At 42.8% G+C, this 20,298-nt stretch overlaps 1 protein-coding gene across 2 annotated transcripts in view; it reads right to left on the bottom strand.

Moving 5' to 3' along the window:
• ALK (ALK receptor tyrosine kinase) overlaps nucleotides 1-20,298 on the bottom strand; it is a 317,234-nt gene that overhangs the window by 228,603 nt on the left and 68,333 nt on the right. For both annotated transcript variants that reach the window (XR_010612843.1, XM_065679710.1), the window contains exon 2: nucleotides 2,942-3,061. Coding sequence is in view for 1 of the 2 variants with exons in the window: in XM_065679710.1 (XP_065535782.1) it covers nucleotides 2,942-3,061 (120 nt within the window). In the remaining variant the exon portion in view is untranslated. The remainder of the gene's footprint in view (nucleotides 1-2,941; nucleotides 3,062-20,298) is intronic.

Raw genomic sequence — 20,298 nt, forward strand, 5'->3', positions numbered from 1 at the left:
TAAGAGAGGTACTTCTGCATTTTGCATAAAGCTAGTTCAGAACAATGGCATAAAAAGGGTTAAAAAGCAAAAGGCATCTCCTATTTCTCAAATGGCCCAATATGGCAAGCCTTATGCCTGTTGTTCTCATGAAACATGTTCTTTAAAAACAGAATTTAGATGGGCTGAATTGCATTTGGGTTTTTTCCCAATTGGTAGCACTTTCTGCAGTTACTGCCATACTCTGCTGGGATCATGTTCTTGGTTCAGGGTTGTTATCTGGCCTGGAGGAAAGTAGAGGATGGGACAGAGATGGGTACATTAACTGCATGAAAGCTTCCAGGCCTTAACGGACACCTGTCATCTGGAACCTCTGTTACAGAAGCTGAATGGATTTCATGCAGTGGACAATTGATTTCTTATACAATACCTATATAGAAGAGAAAATTAATATTCAATCAACCAGGACAAGAAATGAAATATGTGGCTGGGTGCAGTTAATCATATAAGCCCCAGGACAGATTTCCATCAGTGCTGCAAATGGGAGATTAATACGCTACTGTAAGTCCACATATGCAGAATGCATTAAAAGTTTGTTTCTAGACAGGAAATAGTCTCAGTGTATTTCAAAGAGAACAAAAGAAAACACAAAAATATGGAGATTTAAAGACTCCTCCTGCCCTGCAGGCTAAATTCCCAGATAATTTTGACTTCATGTGGCTTTTTAAGACTTCTGTTTTCTGAAAGGCAGATGGATTTTGCATCTCTGAGATGGTAGATGATTAATCAATGCTTGGATAGAGATGAATCTAGAAACCTCTAGACAAAATAGAAGAAAAATTTTACGAATGCATCCCTCTCAAGTATCCTGTTGTGCCAGTGATTACCTTTTGGGACTGCTGCGTGTAGTTTCAAATGTCTGATGAAGCACTATTCCTGCCAGAATTACTAAAGGCAGTCTGTCAGAACTTTTCATTCTGAGCAAAGGAGCAGAAAACTTAGTCTGGCAAAGGAAGGGGACCCTCCATGTCAATTTACTCAGCCTTTCAATCAAAGAGATTTCTCCAATAGCAGAACATAGGGAAAAAGTAATTAAGATACCTAATATTGCCCACTTCAGCAGTGTCAGCCAGTTAATGAGATGGGTCCCTTCAGATGAGGCAAACAAAGTTTTGACAGAAGTTTTATTGAGGGCTCTGCAATCACAGTCACACTGGGAGCAGTGAGGGAAACTTCTGGCAGAAGGGGAAAACATTTAGTAGTGGTTTCCTTCACACAGTAGTGAAGGACTGCTGGGTTTTATTTCTGCTAATGCTTTATTGTGTGATTTTGAATTAACCACTCAATCAGAAGGCAGGGGTAGTCCTGCGGCAAGGTTACTCGCCTAGAGCTTGCATGGTCTAACTTTGTCTTCTGCTTTGCTCTACTGAGCCCGTGCATGACTTTCACAGAGCTGCTTAGATCCAGAGCCAATAATCAGCTGCTGAAAGGCACTTCAGCTGCTGAAAGGCACTGTCCATCCCTGTTGTGCTCGTAGCAGTTCTGGACAGAAATCTAGATCCCTGGGAAGTTTACTAATAAGCATCAGGTGGATATAAGCTGCAGGAATGCAGAGGAATAGAGAATAGGAGGTTTAAGACTTGTCCTCTTAGGCCACTGCTACCCCTTTAATTTGAAGGAGATTCTGACAACTTTTGGAAATGTTAAAGTGCAAAGCTAGAAAAAAAAACAAATTACTGCTGTCCCTCTTCAAGATTCTCCAGTAGTTTCAAGGTATCTGCCCTGAATTACACCTACTGAAGGATAAATCAGTTTAGACCTGTCCTGAGTGAAGATTGTATTTTGTGTAACACCTCATCAAAATCCTGCATTTCTCTGCAAAACAGAGGGTTGGGATATGGTAGAATTTGGTCTTGTGCAACCAGCTAAAATCATAATAAATCATTTCTGCTTAGATGCAGTACATTTATCTCCATGTGATGCTGTCAGATGGAATCAATGCTTTTAGGTTTTAAGAACAAAGGCTTCCTTTAGTATAGTACTACTGAGAAGCTGAAAGAGTTTAGGCTAAATTAAAAATGAGTCTTGCAACTTCTGAGAAAAACAAGTGAGGAAAAAAGGATTGTACTACTGTCCCTTCCAAAACGAAACTGGTGTGTCCTCATCATTCAAGCAGATACAACAGCTAGAAGCAGATATTGTATGCCAATGGAAAGAATATATATTGCACACATAAAAGGCTGCAACATAAATTTGAAGAAATATGGGACTCTTTCATATAGGTAGGTCAAACTTTTCCCTCAAGCAGATAATTACAGGCTTGGGGTGAGTAAATCTTATTAGCCTCTCAGCACCTTATCTTCCCTCATAGAGACTGGTAGTAGATATATAGTAGATATATCGTACTTCAGCCACTTTCTAGATTGCATGATATTGCCTTATGCAGTCCAGTCCTAACTGCAACCATCGTATTTCACAGTGGAATGGCGATGGATAGTGAGTAAATAGGTCATACCAGAGAACAGATGGAAAGAGATTCCCATATTTTGGAAGGGATAGGAGTTATAAAAGGTGATGGCAAGAAAAAGTCAGTTTGGTACACATCTCTCTTTATAGTAACACTGGATTCCAACACACCCCTCAAGTATTCCAGTCTGGGCCCCGGTTTTTGAGGGAGCAGGGCAGGCTGGGGCAGCCCAGGCCATCAGGTACCTCTGTAGAGATAGTGATGGCCAAGGCAATGTCAGGTTGTGCTGAAATGGGACTCCTGGGCCTACAGGCAGGGTGGGGAAGACCCCAGCGATAGCTGGTAAAGGGCAGTAGGGCCTATTAGTACCCTCAGGGGCTGCCAGAACAGATATTTTATCATGCATCATTTGACTTGTGTTGTTTTGCTCCAGTAGTATACCAATATCCACAGGCAGTTACAGCCTCTGGAGGTTAACATATAAATGCTACTCACTGTGTCGTCCTCTATGGGAGAAGAAAGGGGATGTATCTCTCATGACCCAGGTCAAGTTCCAAGCAGAGTAACCAGGAGGAAGAGGTGGGCTGCTTGCTGGGAGATCCGAAGGGCTCAGACCTTTCATTAAAAAAAAATGAAACTGAAATCAAAACCAAACATTACGTATGACATAGCTGTTTATATGCTACACATCAACTGCAAAGATCTTAAACAGCTTGTTAGACCATATGCAACATGCACCGATATTCAGATACTTCTTGGTTGGTTCTTCCTTCCTAACACATGTATGCTCAGGGAGACAGGAGATTAATTACTTTACATCCCAAAATTATCATCACCTAGAAAAACTGCCAAGTTTAATCTCACATTCAAGCTAAATTCTCTTTGGCCATTCAGCCCCTCAATTTGTTTGGATTTGGTTCTAAGTTTTGTTAACATGAGGAGATCCTGCACACAGGCAAACATGTGCCCAGCTTCTATTCAACAACCCAGTGCTTTTGAGGGTGAGAATATGACAGTGACCTAGAACAGGCAAAACAGTAGACCCAGAACAGTACAAACTGTTCTGCAACACTACAATGATATTAGTGGTGCAAAGAGAAACACTATGCGAAACAGCATGCAAGGTCAATGAGCAAAGCAGAATTCTGTAAGCTTTGAACGACAGATTTTCCCTGTGAACGTTTAAGTTGGATTTTCTGAAGATAACTTGAAGGATCTTAAGTATTCTCATCTCATTTTCTGAGGTCCTGAAGGGAAAGGTAGGATTTAACTTTGTAGAAATACAGGCAGGCAAGACTTGTGTTTGGGAAGTTGGTTTGATGGAACAAAATAAACCTGTGGGTTGCTGATATGTTCTTATTTCTCACAGAAGATATAAAGAATTTGTTATTGAGAAAAAAAAATTAAAAGCACATTTTTGATCTATTAAATACTATTTCTCTCAAGTGAGACTACTACAGTAGCTTGCTTGAATTCTTTTAGTTTAGGTGCAACACTACGCTCTGAAGCAATAACAGCAAAACAAGTTGGTAATACCTCTCAATAAAGATTGGTAAAACTTCCTGTAGCAATAGGAATTAACTAACTTTGGTAATAATTAATTCAGAGTGCTGAGGAACTGTCCTCTTGGATGGATAAACAGTAAGGGATAATAAAAGATACAGTTAAGAGGATAATAGCAAACAAGGTAAATGGCTGATGCCTGGGGAAAACACTGCTTTGATTGTGTTAAAGCTCTGCTTAGCCCTGCTGCTCACTTCCACTGAAGAAAAACTGGAAACTTTCAGAGGGACTTGTCAGGAGCTTAAATACCAAGTGTCAGCTGTGCCCTCTCTCATTCTCAGTGCAATCTTTTCGTTAGCACACTCCTGTAACTGAGTAATGATAGCGAAGCCAAGAGAAAAAGAACCATTCTTATTAAGAGATGTAATTCTTGCGCATTGCTTAGAGCAATAAACTTCAAGATAAGAATGGACTTCACGCTGTATTGCAAGCTATTCTTCAGCGGGAAAAAATTTTATATCCCTAATGGCGCGATTAAACCTGCTAAGTTATGGTCCAGTAACTAAATATCCCCCATTGTTGTCTGCAATGTAGCGACACAGAAGATCAGACCAGTGATTTATAAGGGTAGGTACCAAACCCAGTGTGTTGCCTTCAGCTGTGAATGATGAATTGATAGGTAACTATGGAATAATCTCTATATTGGCTTTTTCTTCCTAACACCGAGACATAGTTGACACATCTTTCCCTCGTAAGGCTGGTTGTGGCAAATAACCTCAGGGTTCATTACAACAGTTATAACAGTTGCTAAAAGCGGATTACTTCCTGCAAATGTGATTCACTTCAGTGCTAATATAAAATAATACTTAAAAGAAGAATATTGAAAAAATGAGCTCCTGCAATAAGCTGGTTTTAAAAGCAACGCATGTTCTGCCTGATGCGAGATGTCTAACCAGTGCCAATATCCCTGTCATAACATGTGCACCCAGTGACTCTCCAAAACAGGAATGATTTAATACCCTAAACACAGATAATGGGCCTCCCACAGACAAGAACTCTGCAGCCTCTTTACCCTGAACAGACTCAAATGAATGCAGACGTCGTGTTCAGTACTGATGAAGAGCCAGACCTTGGGGTCACAACACTGAAAACCAGACCTGCGCCCCATCCCTGCTCCCACGGCAAAATAATCTGGGAGAAAGTCACTGAGGTGCATCTTGAGTTCTGCAGGCACAGAACTCTGAATTAAATCCTTGCTACTGGCCTGACCAGCCTTAGCTGGGAACCAGAAACACAACCAAATTACCCCAAATTTCCTGGCACTCCTCACACTCAGAAAGATGCCTCTACACATTGCACTCATCAGAAATCATGCCTACCTTCAGCCTCAGCTAAGTGGAAGTGTTCCCTCTGTCCCCAGTATACGCAGGAAGTTGAGACACAAAATAAAGTTCAATATCTGAGCAGATGACGGGGCAGCCCTGGCACCTGAACCCCTCCTCCACCAGCAAGAAGAGATACATAAGAGATTACATTAAGAAATTGAAAGTTCTTCTCTATTTTTAAAGAATGGAATGATTCAGTTCAATTTATTTTAACCTAAGAACTCCTTTTGCTCATATTCTTTGGGATTAATTCTGGAACTTCATCTCAAATGATTTGTTTGGGCTATTGGCCTGAACTTGAAGACAAGAAGATTGTATCAGAAGTTATGAATCTTTCCCAATTAAGTTATCTTCAGAGAAAGATGCTGGGTAAAAGGTTTTTGTATAGCCAAGAGGCTACTCTTCACAGTGAGGAATGATTTGATTTCAGAGTGAGCTATAGGTTAGGAAAACGAGAGACCTTTCCTCTTCCCCCTCCAGGGCATTATACGTCCAGAGACGTAATAACAGAAGACTGTATCAGCTAAATAAACGCTTCTTGTGCAGCAAGGGTAATGCAAATGGAGACCACACTGTGGCCATTTGACAAAATAAACGGGTTTTAGCCCTCTCCAAACTAATTCATACTGAGGCCAAAAAGCACTAAGAAAGCTTTGTCTCCTTTTTAAACATGCAACCCCCCCCATTCCAGTTGTTTGTACCAGGGTGCTCTGTCACTTGCCAACAGTAACCCTAACCTTTAATAGAAATTAATGGATTAGCAACTGGAAGCTGACAGCTCCATTTTTAGTAGCCAGAAGTATGGCAAGGTACAACAGAGGTTTCTTTGATATTCCTGCCTAAAGGAATATCCAGGGCCAAATCCTGACCTAAGGTACTCCATCACAGCTAGAAACATGCACCTGAAGAGAACATTTGACATTTCTGGTTTTAAACGTGTACAAATGAATCTCCTTAGGGGATGTGACGTTCGTTCAGCTCACCAAGGGTTTTGGTAATAAACCCGAAAATGGCTCATGTGTACTGAAGTCAAGCCTCAAGGCTACAAATTCATCACATAAAATATTTATGTATTATTTTAATGAAAAATACCTCTTTAATAGAATAACCCATGTTCGCATAAAAATGGAACAAGAAAGGCTTCATCTTGGGTCAGTTTTAAACAAACAAGGTTTCCTCCCTTTTTTTTGCCCTTTTTGGAAGAAGGAAGAAATATCCCCAGCAATTTACGCAGGCACTCTTCTAAAGTCCTGTGCAGTGCAGAAATGTAATTGAATTTTTATCAAAACACCCATGCCTTTTTTAACCAAAAAGTGCACCTGCATGTAACTGAATATTGCTTATTACTGCCCTTGGATATTGCTTCATTACTCAGTAGATAAGCTTTCTCACTTTGCTGAGCTGCATTATTCCCAGCTTCTCAGTGGTAAATCTGAGGTGACAAATCTGCATGTACCTGTCCTCTAGATTTCAGAGTTGCAGCAGATGTGTAAGTTAATAACCGAGATCACCACATACTTTCAACTGCACCCACACCTGGGAAAAGATCTCAAAATCATTCGTATTTGTTTGTGTGGATATCAGATAACAACATGAGAAGTATTTGTGACGCTGATTTGTAACAGCAATCAATGGAGTAGTTACTAGAAATGTTACAAGGATGTGGTTAGAAACAGCTCCCATGAAGATCGGGATTTTCCAGTCTCTGGGCAAGCCTGACATTTCAGAAGAGGTTATTCCAGTTCTAAGGAAAAGGGAGCAATTTTCCACAGAAAAAATATTACACAGTTATCTTTTCCCCCAGCTGAAAAAAAAAAAAAAACCAAAAAACAAAGAAAAGCCCAAATCTGTTTATCTATTTGGGACCAATGGAACTTCATTTCATGAAAACAAACAGAAAACCTTACAGGCAGCTGAGAGATATGGAAACCTATGAACCAGAGGCAGGCCAAGGACATCCTGGTAAGAGGCAGATCCAACACTGCAGGGCCCTGAAGCCCAACATCTCCATCTTGCAAAAGAGTTCTCAGGACCTGGCTATTATGAAGTCCTGGCTGGCTATGAGCAGCCAGATGTTCGGACTTGCCTCTGTTTAGCTCAGAGGGTACACCCCAGAGGTCCTTGATAAAGGAATCCTGAGTTCCTGGCCCCACAGAAGTTCTTGGTTTCAGTTTTGGGGGGTAAAGGGATGCAACCAGAGAGAAATAGATTGCCTAAGAACTCAGGGTAAGCTCTCAAGTTCATAACTGATCCTCGTGATCACACTAATAGTAGTCATACAGCCTCTTAGAAACTTTACTTTTCCCTCTTCCCATCTACAACCATAGCCAGTCATCCATGAAAGTGCAAAAACTACACTATATCAAGGTGACCCAGAAGCACCAATAGCAACAAACAGGCCAAGTGAAGGCTTTGTGAGTAATCCATAGACTCAGCTAAGCTCATACAAATCACTGTCTAAATGACATTCAGAAGCCAAATTCACATTCTGTTTATAGTCAAGCTGGAGAACGAGGCAAAGGGCAAGCTCATTCTATGCAGTTTCTTGCTCTGACTCGTTGGTGAGCTACACTAATGGGTGGATGTACTCCAGGGCTCCTTTTTACAAACCTTTTCAATAGAACAAAAACGTTTGCTGACAGTCTGTCAAGTTTATCTTTTTAGCTGGGAAACTAATATTTAATAATGCATCATGTTACAATGATTTTATGTCATATTGAAAGCCTGATGAGTGCAAATAAAGGATAGTTTGTGTGTCAGCACCTGGGCTGGGTTGCTGCAGAGAAGAAATTTGCATTTAGTGGGCTGGAGCAGACGTGTGGATGGTGGGTTCAGTCAGAGGTACTGCATGAGGCATAGAAGTGATCAACAACCTGACTGGCAGATGCTTGATGTGTAAATTTGGGAATAGCATACACTTCCCATACACGAAGCATGTGTCACTAATAAAACTGTATTTAACTCAACACCTGTGCTATCCTTCTGGCCGTGACGACTTTTCTTTTTGGTCTTATTTAAAATGTTCTTTTAGCCTCTTTATGTCTGCAATGTATTATTTTTTCCCATCTCCTTTTCATATGGAGTATTAGCTTTTGACTGGAAAAAACACTTGCCTCAAACCTGCCTCATTCAGTCAGCAAACAACTACTGCACAGCTCCATTCTTTTCTACCCACTAGGCAGTCCTTCTACCTACCACTGATGCAAGGAGAGGCTGTGTAAGTCTGGGAGATGTGGTCTCATTAGCAAAACCTGGCTTATGGAAGAAGAGGAGCACAAAACACCCGAATTACAAGCCCACTAAGGCACTGAGACAGGGAAATATTGACAAAGAATCACATGTTGATGCTTATTACAGGGGAAAAAGTAATCCACACTTTCCTATTCAAAAAAAACCAGAGGAAACCCGTACTGTTTTCTTTGCTGCTTTCTGTGACTTCTTAGTATTTGCATGTAAAATCTATATGTAAATATATAAGATCTATATAAAAATCTATGTATTGTAAAATCAAATGTATTTTTTAATTTCTACTTTGAAAGCAAGTGGTATGCAAAGAGCATTACAAAACCCCACTTCAAATGACCAAGCTTATCTATCTTCCAGCCAGCTCAACTACTATAGTTTAAAAATACACTGCCATCTAGAGCATACTACTTACTGCATCTCGGATGCTCTGCAGGTGCTGAAGACCTGCTTAGTAAGACACCACAAAAATGGCTATGACTTACTGCTAAAGAGCTCTGGATCTCAGTTACAGACCAGAGTAGGAATGGCTTAAAGTTGTTACTCATCTGTGTGTGTACACGGAACCTTTAAAAAATCCAGCAGTAGACTTATCTTTGCTGTAACAATCTTTTACAGCACAATTAAGCATCTCTGTGGGCAACAGAGAGAAAACAAAGGACTGAATGTTAGTGACTGTACTGCTCTCAACTCCTACCAGGATTGCTATACCAGTATATATACTACATATATATACCCCATGCTATAGCAGCATACAAGCTATACTAGTTGCTTCTTATCTGTCATAAGTGGGTTCCAGTTTGATTCTCATCTGTCCCAACTGGTGTCTTCAGCCTATATATTCTCTATTTGCATGTGTCAGATTACTCCTCTACAGGTACTTTCCCTTAGTCTGTACTCAGTTAACATAACCTCTAGAAGCACAGAGGCCAGGCTTTCAAGTTAAAAAAAAGAATGGTTCTTTTAACAGTGTTTTAATAATTCATTACACGTACTGACTTCAAACCATACAGTGACTTTACCTTGGATTTCTGCATAGCTACATCTATATTTAACACGTACACCCAGCTGGGAGTCCCTCTTCAGAACTGCACACTTCCTATATCATTTTAAGTAGTGGGATTAAGGAAAAAAGAAAGAAACCAACCCAGAAACAACCTCCTGCTCTTTATACACTTAAAACCCTCTTTTGTACTATACTGAATGTGCGCTAAACCAGAATGCATATAACAAACTTACACCACGAAGCAGCCAGCACTAACACAGCTACAGATATTTAGATACTCAGTGGCCCAGTGCCTGCAAATTTTAATACAAGCTTGCATTTTTCTCAACATCTCCTTTTGGTCTGTCTCTCTCGTTTTCAAGGTGTGGCATTCAATGCTCACTTCTATTTGTCTCTGTATTTCTTAAGTGTCAGTGGGCAAAGCCACATGCTAAAATTCCTTGAACATATAAATGTCTCGGGAATGAGTATCTGAAGGTTTTGGAGGAGATCTGAATCTCTGTGCTCTGCAGGAGGCTTTTCACCCTCAGAGCAGGCAGCCTGCATCCCCTTTTACTGACTGCTTTGATCAGGATGAAAACGGTGGTAACTCACTTCTCCTCCCACACTTTTATGCCACGTCAGTACCTCTGGCTCTGGAGACACTTGTAACAAAGTTTATGGAACCTTTTTTTCCTTTCATATATAGCAATTTAATGCCCCCCTTCCAACTCAAATCCACCTACAGTCACACCTGACCTGAGCGTTTTAAAATCCTCTCTCCCACTGCACTGCAGCATTGAGCTTGGGCATAAGCCCACCCCAGGCACAAGCCGGCCCTGTTTCCCTACCTAGAACCATTCAACAATGTCATCTGCAAATGCTGGCCAGTAAGTACTGGATATTTGGAAGAAAGCAAGAGCAGTGGCATAAGTCAGCCTTACTCTTCCTCATTACTATTGTTATTAGTATTACTGCTTCAGTAAGAAGAGGGAAATTCCAAGCTTACTGCACAGGTGTCTGTGAAAGATGGCAGCGAAAGGTTCGATAATAGTCCCATATAACAAGATACAAATCCAGGGGCTTACTTTTAAATGAGACATCCCCAGCCCTTCACATTTAAAACAGGCCACAAGCAAGGGAAATAAAATACAGGAACTTCAGGTAAGAACTGGAGATTTCCCGTACAAAGGCAGAAATCCTGAAGCCTCCCATAGGAAGCATGCCTTGTCTGTTCCATACAGCCAGGGAGAACACCTTTAGAAAGGTCAGTGCAGCTCCAGAGGCTTTGTCCAGCTTTAATACAGGGCTACATTCTGAAACCTTGCAACCCAAAGATGGCATTTTAGAAGAAGAATCTTAAAATAAGCTTGTTGTTATCAAAACAGAAAGTGAACGCTCTGAGGAATTATACAAAGCCCTACATATGTACAACAGACACAAACTGTGAAGCTGTGACAGTTATGAATTTCCTGCCATTTGTATGGCTAAGCCCATTTATTTGCTGCATTAGGCACTTCTGTTAAGATATAGTGTTGCAGAATAGCAACAAATGTGCAGGGTGTTTTGGTACCAGAGAGAATACTAGACATTTGTTATTGGTAGGCAAGCTGCATTATTTCTAGAAATAGCAAAAGGGTGCGATGACTATTTCAATCTAAACCACAGCTGTCTTGGCAGTAACAATAAAAACTACTTCATATTCCCTTTACTGGGAAAGATGCCAATGTGCTTATATTCTCTGATTTCACTGCAACATTTAATTTTGCTTAAGGTAAAGGACAGCACATCTCTGACGGCAACTGTGGGGTATTTAGATGTGGAAGTACTTCTCAAAGAGGTTCTGCAAATGCTCATCCAGTTGTAGCCCCCTGCCACAGGCAGGGACACCTTCCACTAGAGCAGGTTGCTCCAAGCCCCGTCCAACCTGGCCTTGAACGCTGCCAGGGATGGGGCAGCCACAGCTTCTCTGGGCACCCTGTGCCAGGGCCTCAGCACCCTCACAGGGAAGCATTTCTTCCTTATATCTAACCTAAACCTCCCCTGTTTAAGGTTGAACCCAAACTTCACTCTTATCTTGCAGAAGTGAAATTCTGCATATCTGGAACAGAGCCAGTGTGTGGATGGGGCTTTAATGTACACAAAAAAACAAAACAGCCTTGCAGGAATATCTAGAAGGACAGCAAGGTACTTTGGTTTTCATTGTTCCCCAAGTTTATGTCTATCTGAATTCTTCCTCACAAAAGAGAAATAACTTCACTTCTCTCCCACCCAGAACATGCACTGTTCAAAAAGAATTTCCCAAAGTGATTACCAAAAGGCCTGTAAGAGAAATGATTACAAATGGCTGAGTTAACTGCTCCGGATGGCCTCATCAGTCATCATAACACAGTCTCAGCACCAGACTTATCAGGACAGGCAACTTGTCATGACAGATGACACCTCTTCAAGGTCTTCAAGACTTCCTCCCGTGGCTTTTCCCCAAGAAACTCTCCTGGGATAAGGGGCTTGCAGCAGCGGTCCTTAAGCAATAATCAAAGAGGAATCATCACAAGCTGCCTACAGTGAGCTGCTTCTGGGTTGGAGACCTTTAGTCTCCAAGTGTGCAATGTTTTATCTGTGTGCACAACTTGCAATCAAAATACTCTGGGCAGCTGCTCTGCAGGTGAATTTAGAGATGATGATAAGAGTGACAGATTAACCGAGAGGAGGCCAGAAAAGGCTGAGACAGCACTGCCAGCCCCAAATGCCACAGACCAATTTGCAATGTATGCCTCATTTCCTGTGTCTAGAAGAGTTGGTACAACAGATTTAGTTTCTTGTAAGTCTGCTATGGAAACTGGTAAGTTGAAGTTTTCTGAGTTACAGAGTGCCTTCTGTGATGAGCACTACACTAATACCCATTATAAATAAAAGCCAACTTACCATCCCATAGATACTGTTTTGTGAACTGGAACTCGAGAGCACTAATTGCATTCCCAGCTCTTCTTTTCTGCAGTGGGATCTAAAATAAACTGTGTACTTTCTCCTTTTGCCTTGCTTTTTTTTGGCTATTAAAATGGAACTAATGCTGCTCACGGGGCTTGGGAATCCTTGGACAAAGAGCAATAAATATTTTTATGAAGAAATGTCTAAGCAAGCTTAAGGTTTTCAAAGTATCTGTTCCCTTAAACTCTGTACTCTTGCTCCTCACACACAATTTTCACTACAGCAAAGGGTAACACGCTTGTTTAAGAAGAACAGTTGGCTGCGTAGTAACACATAGCTCAGTCAGAGTGCCGAGGCAAACTATGCGCAATGAACAGTGTGTTTGTGAGATTTGGCACTCGCTGCCTGTTTGCAGATTGTTCATGGACAGCCCCGCAGTTGATGAATACTTTGAAATTACTCAAATATTTACTGGGAACAGATTTCAGCCCTTGGGGTGTTTTTGTTTGTTTCCTTTGTGCAGTGCTCCAGCTATGCACCAGTTGGTCTTTCAAATGCCCGTGGTACTGAATAGGTGTTGGATCCGAGCAGCAATGTGAATTCCTGCTTCGCAGGAAAATCCAGGATTTCTCTTCTTTTTTCCATTCCACATGTTGGAAAGAACAAGAATAAAACCGAGGTTTCCTAGAAATACAATCTTATACAGGAAAACAGCTTAGGAGCAAATGTTTCTTTGTGTAAAGGAATTAAGATTTAAGTGTTTCATATCAATTTTACAGTGTAGTATAGTTGCAAATGAAGTAAATCATCCAAATGCTTCATGTGGTAAGGTCAAAACATCGCATTTTGATTTTCCCCCAGCCTGAAGACGACCCTGGCATTTTGGGTAACTTGACTGATTCCCATAGGAAGTCTAGTTTTCAAAATGATACTTCCTGATGGAAAATCTGCCATTAGAAAACAACTTCAGTAATTCTAATTCTCATGCATCCGACAAGATATGACTTTGCTATGCAGCTGCCGGAGCAGCTCTCTGAGAATCCCCTGACAGGGACCTGGAACCGCTCAGCTTGGCCAGTTTGGAATAAACTCGTGGAGAGTCAACAAGGTCCTTTGATAAAATGAGTAAGGAGCAAAGCAGGCTGAGCACAGCTATGGGAAACTCATAAAACATTCAAGTGCAAGAAATTCTCTGCTGGCTACAAACTTCAGACGAGTATTTATTCTTATTGACAGAGAGGGAGCTGCATGTCAGACACAGTGCAACACACTGCGGGAATTACAACAATCCCCACCAGAATGATGCCACTGCTCCATACATCCGTACCCTTCCCTGATCACGCTGGCAGGCAGCTTCAGAATGAAATACACACGTTTTCCTTTCCTTTGTAAAAAAATTGCTCTTTCTGTTTACAAGCTGCCCACCCCGGTTAGTCCTACCTGCAGGTTTAACTGGCTTCCAGTGCACACAGCTGATCCACCACTGAAGGCAGTAAGCTGAACTGGCATGTGTGGAGCTGCAGAGAGACATTCCCTAAGTTTGCATCCCATCAGGGAGGCAAAAGCATTCATCCTTTTCACCAATTCTGGTTTCCAATTGGGAGAAGTCTTTTGAAACAGTTTTACAAACTCCTTCCAAGGCCTGCCTAAGATGCCTCTGGCAATGACAGTCGTGGAAACTATCAGGTGAGGATTTGGGGCATTTTAAAGGATCTTGTCATATGGCTTAGCAAGTAGGAATAAATGGCAGCCTTAGCAGTCAGCCCTCCAGAATTCATTAATGAACTGACTATGCGTTACCCAGGACTACAGTTTGAGACATTCTTGGAAAGTCTACAAAACTACATGAAGAGTAAGTATTTGTATTCACAGGATCAGAGAATCACAAAGTGGTCTGAGTTGGAAGGAACCTTAAAAGCCAACCAGTTCCAACACCCTGCAAAGGGCAGGGACACCTTAACCAGACCAGGTTGCTCCAAGCCCCGTCCAGCCTGGCCTTGAACACTGCCAGGGATGGGGCAGCCACAGCTTCTCTGGACAGTGTCAGTGTCTCTGTCTGGGCAGTGTCTCTGGACTGTGCCAGTGTCCCACCACCCTTATAGTAAAGAACTTCTTCCTAATGTCTAATGTAAATGTCTCCTCTTTCAGTTTAAAACCATTCCCCCTTGTCTGTCATTACATACGCTTGTAAAAAGCAACTTGTTATTCAAAACTGTTGTAGAGAGTTACCTTGTATTAAAATACTTGCTGCACACCACACTGCTGTCTTAGAGCATCTTTCCCCTGCGTGCAGTGGAGATGACTGTACACCGTCAACAAGGAACTGGGAGCTCTTGAGCTGGTACCAGAGGCAGTCCTGGCTCTGAGGGGAGGTTTTCTCCCCTAGCATTTTGCAGTCAGGTGCCTCTCACCAGGGCAAACCTTGGTCTGGAGCAATGGAAGGACACCGAAGGGATGGCAAGGTGTAGGAACAGACTGATTCTCACAGTGTGGGACTGTGTATATTCTTCTGTGAATGAAACCTGCCTCTTTCCGGCTCATGCAGGGTTTTTGATTAGCAGGCACCGTCTCAGATGTGTGTGCTCCCCGAGCATCCACAATCTAACATTTATCAGGGAAATAGCGCTACCTTGTCCAGTCTGCCCTTATTGCATTGCTAAAAATAGTAATTAACCTGGTTTCCGGCTCCTTGCTATCTCTGGACTACACCTGCTTCCACTAGGTTGATCAGAATCCAGCTCACTACTCCCAGGAATTAACATCATTATCTCCTTGTACAGACTGCCTGAGCTGCAAATTCACCTCCCTAGCTCTGGCTCTAAGTTTTAATCTGCTGATAGCTCTGCTTTCTGACCATAGGAGAGTCAAGAACTTTCCCTCCTTCCTCTCCATTTCCTATTCTGAAATGCAGTCTGTCTTGCTTCTCAAGACACTTCTCAGTTAGGCATCTCCAGCAGCATCTAACCTGCCATTTCAATGATGGTCAACTAGAGCTGGAAGCTTCCTACAGTACGTCCACTAAAAGTGAAACTAAGTCAAACCACTTCAGTCAAAGTCTCCTCAATTTTGAGGTGTGTTAAATCAAGCTCCATACTGGAACCCTGGCTTGGAGGGATCTGTATCATCTCATGTCAGGTAACTGCAGAGCATGATGTCACTTCTAGTGTAGTCTGAAAAGGATTTATCACAGACCTATCACCATTGACAGGTCAATCACAGCGCTGTAATCAAAATCCAAACTGCTACTTTTAGGTCTATTTTTGTGACACTGGACAATCAGAATTGCTATGGGATGAAATAAGCAAGATTGCTCAGAATTTCATCTAACTTTTTAAGATAATCTGTTTGGGTTTTTTTTTCCTTTTTCTTTTTTCCTTGAGCTCCTCTCTCTTCCAGGTAATGCTGCTTTTCCAGTAACGTAGATTCAAGATGTGCCTTTACCAGCTACAGAAAGAGAGCAGAATGCTGCAGGCACACAGGTTCTCTTCTTCCATCCAGTTTTGCAGGTGTTGGAGGTCAGTATCCCAGTGATCACTTCCTTAACCAAACTGCATGACACTTCCCAATTTTTTATGTACTGCTGCACAGAAATCAGCTGTGTAAAAGCATTCTAATGGGAGTTTGTAGTAATGCAGCTGCAGTACTCAGCAGCACATGAAAAATGCACTCATTTCCTAACCTGCAAATGCAACGTAGGGTCAAAATTAAGCTGGGTTTCTTCTGTCCTTTTGCAGTGCACGTAGTTGTAAAACCCTTGTAAACTGAAATAATGGTCTCTGTAAGACCTGTGCAGTCCCACTGCTTTCAGTGGTCAGGGTAGGTTACTCACCAGAACCTGGGTTAATAGCACCATTATTGATAGCACCAAGGTGCCTGAGAGCCTTCGTGCTGTGCCAGCTATAATTTTTGGTGGATATAATATAGGAAGGTGGAGATTCCAGCTTGCTCAAAGCTGAATTGTTTCTGCAATGCTAACAGAAGTAAAACGCAATAAAAGCCATCATGTTGTCACTAACAGATTTTATGTGTGCCTGAAAGTACACGGGGAGTTACTCTATTGATTAAATAAGGACCTTTTTGACTAGTCATTCTCTAGAGTAGAATAGCATTTTAAGGTTGGTAGTGAATTATAGTCCTTTGAGGAGTTCATCAGGATGCTGTGGCATTCCTGAGTTTAGCATGCCCCAGTCTTGCAGTAAAAGCAAAACATCCTACAATACCTGCCTGCAAGCTGGTTTGAAGAAGCAGCAAAATCCAGCACAATCCATAGGTGGTGGGGGGTCAAAAGCCAAAGATTTTGCTAACACACAAAGCTTCCATGTGCCAGCTAAACATCAGGGATATACTTTACTGAAGACGTGCAAAAAATCCTCTGTGCGGCTTAAGCATTGTGTCTACCAGTATCTTACTAGTGGCTGAGCTCCAGGCAATAGAGAACTGGTAAAAAACTGGGCTACAACCTAATGTCTGCATCCTGCGGCAGAATCAGAGAAACAAAGTTTCCTCTGTCAATGTATTGATTTTTCCAGGCTTGACTCTTTTTTTAGAAACAAATGTTCTTTGGAACCTAGTTTCATCCTGAAATGATGGTGGGGAGGAATGTAATAGTTGTTTGTTGTTCTGGTTCTAGCTGCAGGAAGCGGTGATCTGGCAGGTATATGTGATCTAAAGGAGCTTGAGGGGTAAGTTTACTCACTGCTGGAAACAAAGACAGGAGAGGTTTGCAAACCAGAGAACCTCCTTAAACAAGGAAAACATGGCTGACCACAGACCAAGGGGTGCAGCTGGTATGCCAGAGGGCAGGGCTGCCATCCAGAGGGACAATTACAGGCCAGAGAAATCAGCCAGAGGGAATCTCATGCAATCCAAGAGGGACAAATGCAAAGCCTTGCATGTGGAGAGGAGGAATTCCCTGTGGGATAGAGACTGGGCACTGTCTGGCTCCAGAACAGCTCTGACGAAAGGGCCCTGAGGCACAGCAGGCTATGCATGGGTCAGCAGGACTGCAAAGATGGCAGTATCAAGAAGATCATAGACTATAGATTGAAGGAAGTGATTAGCTCCCTTTACTCAGCAATTGTTAGACCACTGGATCCAGACTGGGACACCCAGTGTAATGGTGTATAAAAGAAAAATGTCAGTTAAATGGAGAGAGCTCAGGAGAGGCCACCAAGCTCGACAGGGCAGGAGCACTCGCCTTGTAAGGAGAAGCTGTGGGACTGGGGCTTCCTTGGTGCACGGAAGGGATGGCTTGGGGGGACCCCCAGTACCCAGGGGAATGTGGCTGAGAGGTGCAGCTTACTGCAGAGGTGTCCAGCCCTGAGGAGAAGGACCTGGGATAGACAAGAAGCTCCCCATGACCTGGCAGTGTGCTGGGCTGTATCAAAACGAGTGACCAGCAGTTTGAGGGAGGCTCTCTTGCCCTTTGCTCTGGTGATGCTCCCCCACAGTTCTGTGTCCAGTGCTGGAGGCAACAACAGAAAAGGGACTTGGAGTTGTGGGAGTGAGTCCAGGGGAGGCCACGGAGATGCTCCGAGGGCTGGAGCAGCTCTGCTCTGGAGCCAGGCTGAGAGAGCTGGGCTGGGTCAGCCTGGAGAAGAGAAGGCTCCTTAAGGGGAGACCTTACAGCAGCTTCCAGTGCCTAAAGGGGCTGCAAGAAATCTGGAGAGGAGCTTTCTACAAGGGCCTGTAGTGACAGGACAAGGGGGAATGGCTTTAACCTGACAGAGGGGAGATCAAGATGAGACATTAGGAAGAAATTCTTCCCTGTGAGGGTGCTGAGGCCCTGGCACAGGGTGCCCAAAGAAGCTGTGGCTGCCCCATCCCTGGCAGTGTTCAAGGCCAGGCTGGATGGGGCTTGGAGCACCCTGGTCTGGTGGAAGGTGTCCCTGCCTGTGGCAGGGGGTTGGAACTGGATGAGCTTTAAGGTGCCTTCCAACCGAAACCAGTCTGGGATTCTATGATTCTGTGTGGTGGGTGAACAACAGACATAAGCATAAAGTGGAGCCGGTGAGGTTCTGATTGGACCTAACAGGGCGAGAGGGAAAATCCCTGTGAGAATGACACAGAGGTGGGATGGGACTAAGAGAAGATGCTCAGGTTTTCAAGCCCTGACTGGACAAAGCCCTGAACAACCTGGTCTGAAGTCACTGCTGGCCCTGCTTTGAGCTGGACTAGAGACCTCCCATGTTCTCTTCCAACCTGAATCACTCTGAGCTCTATGAAACTAACTGTTGTGGGCCACAGTGCATTTTCAAGGTGACTTAGAGGACCAATGAGTTTTCATTTATGATCAATCAATTTATGATCAATCAATTTATGATCAATCAATTATGATTTCTGATAGCTCGGTAGAAAACCTATTTTGAATGCTTTCCATGAGTGATAGCACAAAAGCAAAATTCAACTTGCATGAATCCCAGCAGGTTTGCACCAAAGTATTCCCCCTACAGGTACCTTTTCTGGCTTCCCTGGGTAGTCTGAGGCACTCGATACCTTCATTTTGCAGATGGAGCAGCAGATATTCAGTTTAAGAGACCTGCTCATGTTTCCACATCAGAGCCCAAAGTTAAAAGGTAAGATGTGCTCTTATTTTGCACCTGAAACACATCTTCCAACCATTTGGGCAACATTTTGAAGGCTTTGTATAATATATAGAACCTTTGTATAACAATTATGTTTTAAAAACAGCTTCTTGGTGCTTCTTTGCAGAATACTACCCTGTATAATTCATCGCTGAGAACAGCCGAGGCTCAAACTTCAACACTGAGCTTTAGCATGAAAAATAAACAGAATTTTCTCTTTTTTATTTCTGTTTTTCACTCTATTTGTGTTCTAGGAAGCCAGCCTAATAATGCCACAGTAATTCTATAAGTACGGCTTAATCTTAAACAATAACAACAAATGAGTTTCATCTGATCTGCCCAAACACCGAGCGAAGCGCCAAGGGCTGCTGGTGTTAGAGGGATATTGGCAGAAGCCGTTTCCTCAGTTATAGAACAGAGGAAAGGAGACCATTTTTAGCACTTGCTGAGGCAGTTGCAGCAGATTAACTTTAGATCAATGAGTTGCTTGATTATTCTACTTCACTCTTGAGTGTCTTTCAAGGCTTCTCTTTACCAACCAGGAAAATAAATACACACATTTAAAGCACTCCTCCAGTCTTTATCTTCATTTACAATGAAGGGCATTTTCTGAAGTGACTGCATGTCATCTGCAGCAGGGCAGAGGTGCCAAAGTGTCCCTGGGTGTCATTAAGTACCTGGTTAAGCAGTGGGCACCCAGAGGAATTTTCAGTGCAGCTTTGACAACTCTGGCTCCCTGGGTTGTCACTGTGTTGTAGTTGGGAAACAGGACAAAAAAGTACTTGATTCCAATTTTTGCTTATAGGAATCCCTCTCAATTCTAAGCTACCCTTATAACTTGTTTTCCTTTCTCCTTCCCCCCCAGTTTACCCTATCCCTGGCTCATGAGTCTTCTGGAGAACCTGCAAAGTATTACACTTGCATGAATGTTCTCCAGTCGCACTCTGTGCCCAGCAGAGCTTGGGAAAAGTCAAGCTGGGGAGCCCAGACCTTTACCTGGCACAGAGAGTACCACACGCTTGCAACCATATTGGGAGGCATCAGCTCCTTACCTCTGCTCCAGCCCTCCTGACTCCCTGTTCCTTGCTCCCCGATCCTGCTCAGATCCAGGAGCCTTCAGACTCAGTTTTACTCTGCTTTAGGTCTTCCAGGTAGGCAAAAGAGCTGCCTCCTCCACATTCAATATTGTTAGGAGTCATCCTCAGTCATGGGCAGCCATTGGAG

Source organism: Lathamus discolor, chromosome 5 (assembly GCF_037157495.1).
Source record: "Lathamus discolor isolate bLatDis1 chromosome 5, bLatDis1.hap1, whole genome shotgun sequence".
NCBI classification, from domain to species: domain Eukaryota; kingdom Metazoa; phylum Chordata; class Aves; order Psittaciformes; family Psittacidae; genus Lathamus; species Lathamus discolor.